At 42.7% G+C, this 5,605-nt stretch overlaps 1 protein-coding gene across 1 annotated transcript; it reads left to right on the top strand.

The window, feature by feature from the left end:
* Window positions 1-3: 3 nt before the first annotated feature.
* Window positions 4-261, top strand: LOC104506104 (helix-loop-helix protein 13-like; the record flags this gene model as incomplete). Its single annotated transcript, XM_010146928.1, has 1 exon — window positions 4-261. A coding segment is annotated over one exon (258 nt), but the record flags the coding sequence as incomplete, so codon positions are not given.
* Between the last annotated feature and the right edge of the window lie 5,344 nt (window positions 262-5,605).

A 5,605-nucleotide genomic window follows, 5' to 3' on the forward strand; every position in this document is an offset into this window, starting at 1 on the left:
CGCCACGCCGCCAACGTCCGCGAGAGGAAGAGGATGCTCAGCATCAACTCGGCCTTCGACCAGCTCCGCTGCCACGTACCCACCTTCCCGTACGAGAAGCGCCTCTCCAAAATCGACACGCTGCGGCTGGCCATCGCCTACATCGCGCTCCTTGGCGAGATCCTCCTCTCCGGATGTGATCCCAAATCCTACGTGGAGCAGAGCCTGAAGAACGGTTTGCAAAGCCAACAGCGGGCGACCTGGAAGACAAGCGGTGAGTGAATGAAGGGTTGTGTTTTCGGGGATTGCAGCAATGCTTAGGGTTGCCAGTGGGAATGAATTAGTTCAACTGCTTTGAACATCCACTTGTCACATTCAAATGGCTGTGACAACATACGACTCCATCTTAAAAAAGGAGTAGCTAAGTAATGTCTCAAAATAATCCAACCTGGTCTTCTAAGGATCATTTCCTGAAAATAAAAAAAAGGGAGGAAAACAGAAAAATTTACTAAGCTCATAGGAATGATTCCTTCTACAAATAAGATTAAAGATTCTGTTTATTCTCAGAATCCATTTCTAGATTTTTCTTCTCATTGTTGATTCTGTGCAAAGTTGTCCTTTCATAATGCAAGTTGATGGAGCCTGTAAAGACTTTATCTTCTTGATAAGTTTCCTTTAGCTTGTACCTGACTGACAAAAACACCTGGCTTTCAATATAAGCATAATCTCATTTCTTAAAATACATACATTCAAGTAACTGAGAGCTCAAGAGTTTCTCAGAGATATTACAGTTTAACACTGAAAACCAGGATACACGAGACAGTGCACTCAAATTTCATGTTAGTTTCAAAGTACAGAGGAGAAAATACCTATTTGCAACTAACATACTTACATAGTTATTTTTATTATAAAGCGAAGGACTGTTACTGTGTTTTCTATTTGGCTTGTACTTAATCCTGATTTATCTGGGATTAAACATTGTGCTTGCTACCATCAGAATATATTGCTTCATCAGCCCACCATATGGTGAAGGTGGGAAATTGCCCAAGTGCTCAACACAGGGCCTCAAGTCTCAGATAGAAAGCAATAGGGTTTGTGTTACTTAGCAGTTCAGGGAGGAGCAGAGGGGGATTTTCAGTAGTTTCTGGCACTTCGCTTTATAAGGTAATTAACCCTCTTTCCAACTTTATCCCTTTGCAGTATAAGTTCCTTTGGATTCTGCCTCTTTTCGGAAATGGGCCTTGAAACATACCAGCCTTCAAAAAGCGCAGCATACGTAAAGTAATTCTAAAGAATATTCCCTTTTCATTTCACAGGGAAGTGTCAAAGTGACAAAGCCTACAGGGAAAAAGCAATCAGTTTACTTTAAAGGAGAAGTTAATTAAGTCTTTCCTCCTTTCCTATTAATTTCCATTGACTACATGACTGGGAAAATGAATCTTAAATACAGAACATCTATATTTTATTTTCCAGCTGTCCCCACCTTTCATAGATAAACAGGTTTTAAAACAACACAGATGGATCTCATAGGTATCACCTCTTCTGTCAGGCTCCTAGTTAACTAATATTTCTGAAGAGCTCCACTTGGAAAGATCTAAATGAATGAGGCAGCTTTTCTGGAGAGGTTGAATAGTTGACTTGTTAAACACTAATCTAAATGTTTTCAAATTCATGTGGTATGTCTTTATTTTGCTTTCCCCTCTCCCTTCTGTTCTGTGCAGATCTGACAGCCCGCCTATCTTGGGTAAAGTGGGATTAAGCAGTACCCAAAAGAAAGATCTTTAAAGGCAGCATATTGCAAACCCTGATGACCTGACTGCTGGGTACCAGCTGTTAAATTCTCAGTACTGCAAGCAAAAGTGTCACACTTACAACTTTCCTTATTGTCACAGGTTGCTTTCTCTCCACACATCCAGCCTCTTCTGGTGTTAATTCATTGCTTCGTGGGACCTTCTGCTTCTCTTTCTTCTCGTTTCTCACACACTAATGGACTGTTCTTGCATGACAATAAGAAAACAGATTAAAAATCTGTATCATTATAATCACAGCAACAACATTTTCTCTTCCACTGAATGAGAACAGTGTCTAAATCACGTTTCCAGTGCATGGGAAAACATATCCCTGATCGCAAGAAGAAAATAAGCACCACCTGTTACAACCTATGTTTTGGCTTAAAAATGTCCAGGGCCATAACTGTAAAAGTCACTGGTGATTTAGAGCACAGAGACCATGAAACACACAGTTTTCAGGAGGTGAGGCACAGGTCTTTCTGTCTGTGTCTCCAAAATTTCTCATGCCTTCCTCCCAACATGACAACTTTGGGAGGTCTGAGCCCAAGGCATTTTGGTATGATAAGGGTGACAACTGCTAGCACTTGGGCACCATCTCCTCTCTATGCCCCTTGAACACACTAGCTTGAATGCTCATGCCAAGACAGCAGCTGGCTTTTGGCATTTTTACAATAATGTTTCTGGCTTGTGATTTTTTGAGCAAATGCCAGCAACCTGCTGTTGCTCCAGCAACTGCCAAGAAAGGTTTTGATAAACTCTTCTAACATGAAATGCCACTGACATTCCCCCTGCAATAAAATAGTGTGTTCACTCTTGGAAAATGTTTACCAAAGTTTTTTTCACAGAATACGCAGCCATCCTATTCTGCAGCCCATGGTAATAAGGCTTTTCATATTAGTAAAAATAAAAACGTGAAGAAAAGCCTGTAGCTGTTTCTGACATAATTCTCCCATTTTACCCAAGTGCACCCTAAAGCAAACATTGTGTTTGTCTGTTGAATGTATTTTTCCCTGCCAGTACTATACTGTAAAGGCTCTGAATCGATTTTTTTGGTAAAGAGCTATCACACATCTTGCACACTTCTCTAACACCCTGCCAGTGCTCTCAGATATCTGAAACCATTCTGCCTTAATGTACTCTATCATGACATTCCTTAGCAGGTAGGATGCTAGATCTAGATAAAAGAGAACGTATTTGTTTTAACATACTGATTAGTTCTTCTTATGGTTTTGATCTCTACAAAGCAAAGCCACGTCAGGAACTGTTGGTTTTTGAGGAAAGCAAAAATGACGTCTTTGAGAGGAAGACTGAAAAGAACCTTTTACCTTTTCAATTTTTCTGTCAAAAGAAAAGAAGGAATTTAATCTCAGATATGACAATGCATTTCAGACAACTTAGAATAAAATGTTTCATCTCAAACTTCTGACTCTCTCTGCTTTTTAACCCACTTAAAATGCTTGGATATATTTTTACAGGAAATAGTACCTGAAAAGGTGAAAACCTCATCTGAGTGTGCAATTTTCTACTTTTACCTACTTCTCTACTCATTTTGGTTAAAAAACAAAACCCCAACAAAACAAAACAAACAAACAAAAAACCAACAAAAATCACAAACCCACCATAAAAGCACCTATTGGATTTGACTTGAATAAATAATATAAGTCTCAAAAATCTCTAAAATATGAAAACATTGTGTTTTCCAAATCTGTCACTCTCCTTTGCTAGAAACACAGCAGGTCCTGCACACACAGACCTGGCTGGGAAATCAGGGCTGGTGTTCCTGTTTCTACCTTATCTTCACAACTTGGGCATGTCACTGATGTGTTAGTCCATTCTTCTCTGGCTCCTCTGTTGACCTGACAGTCCCTCCAAGCCCACAGATGCTTTGCTGTATGCTCTTGGGCAATGCATTGCACACAGGAACCCACTTGGGGCCTCTAGTTGAGTTGCAATGCTGGCAATAGTGAAGCCACCGTTTTCCTGCAAAGTGCTCCTCATGGGGCCACACAATGGGGTACAGCGTATCAATGCAGCCGTCCTGATGCTCTGCTTGATCTTTCGGATATGAGTCCGCATTCCTATATTATCATCCTGCTCACCTCACTGTCTGAGTTTAGCAAGGCTCAGTGGTGGAGAGGGTGAGAGGTACTTTAAATCCCTGATGACTACTCACTTCCATGAAAGCAATATGAGGAGACCCACAAGCCTTGAGAGGCTGCTGTGCAAGACCAGAAGGACAAATGATGTACGTAGAGGGTCTCCACACTCTATTCCTCCTGGCCAACTGCTCACCAGTAGCCTTTGTACACATGGAAGGGTGGGAAAATAATATGATCCAGGTTTGCCTAGCAGGGAGACAGAAACAGGAAACTGGCGTTTTTCCAGGAAAGTAGGTGTGATGGCAGCCAGAGGATGACACTGCTCTGAGGGAGATGCACCTTAATCTTTACTTCAAAGAGTAGGGCTTATAGAGCCATGAATTCTTAAATAGCAAACTCTTAAATAGCAGAACAGAAGCAAATAGAAAGAGGCTTTCTCCATTTCTTTCCAGAGGGACTGCTTGACCCCTTGTAAAGGAACACAATACAATAACCAAGAAAAAGCCACCCTAACAGTCTCCCTCCCAGTGTTGATCCTCTGTGTCACTGAAGGTGACAGAAGTGTCACAGGTTTAGCAGTGATGGGAGGTCAGAGATGCCTTTCCAGGATCCCCAAGCACCTGTCTTGGACCTAAAGGAAATGAAACTATCCAGCCCACTGCCTCCAAGCTCCGCAGCATACTTGGGAGCAGTGGTCACGTCACCACCTTCCTGGCAAGATTAAGGCAAGCTCAGCCTCATCAGCAGGACTATAGACATACACCCGGGGTTCAGACACCTTCATACCTATTTCAGAGTCACACTCAGTAACCCAAGACCCACATGCTCACTGAGACACACAGGGGCAGGAATAGCCACAGGCCATTTTTCTATTTTTCTAAAGACAGACAAGACTTTCCACAGCAGACCAAGGGTAGCAGGCTGTCCTGATGCCACAGCCCCCAGGCACCCTTGGCCAGAGGAAGCTCTTTCAACAGCCCACAGCATGATGCTCAGCCACCTATGCAGTCTGGTTGCCAGCCTGCATCTCTGCACCAAAGGTAAATGCAAAGATCTGCAAGTGGCCATCTCCTGAGATAACACTACCATCCTGGGCCTGCAAAAATGACAGGATCTGTGACAACAAGTGAAGGAGAGGGCTGAATCAAGCCAGCTATTTGCAAAGTGTCCAATTAAACCCAACAGGGCTTTTTGCAAGTTTTCATCAGGATGTGTATTTCTCCAAGGTCCTTACTTGTGGCAACAGGGATCTGTGACTCATCCCTCCAAGATGCTTTCAGACAGACCCCACAGGTCACACACACACATCAGGGAGCAATAACTGCCTCTAGGGTTGTCACCAATGGTGGTGGAATAGCCTCCAATTGGGAACATATCTGGTATGGAAGGTCCTTCACATCAAGTTAATTTCAGGTGTTTAAAATCCCTGGTTGGAGATATGTCCCATTTCAATGCTATCGGAGGCTGGACTATCTGCCTTACTTTTATTAACACTGCAGCAGAGGTCTGTGCTGAATACAAGACAATAATGCCGTGTTATGAAGCAAATAAACGTTTTCTGCAGGCACCTAGCTAAAAGCAGAAATCTCTCTCTTTGTCCTTTGCTCCAGGCTAGGAATCTTAGGTAATGCCTTCTGAAGCAGCCTGGGTGTGTGCAGTAGCAGCAGGAAAGTACACTCAGATAAAGGCAATGTCAGACAATGTCTCAGGTTCATGAGCTTCTTGCTGTGGACCAAC

The sequence above is a fragment of the Eurypyga helias genome, unplaced genomic scaffold, assembly GCF_000690775.1.
Source record: "Eurypyga helias isolate BGI_N326 unplaced genomic scaffold, ASM69077v1 scaffold35872, whole genome shotgun sequence".
In the NCBI taxonomy this organism is placed as follows: domain Eukaryota; kingdom Metazoa; phylum Chordata; class Aves; order Eurypygiformes; family Eurypygidae; genus Eurypyga; species Eurypyga helias.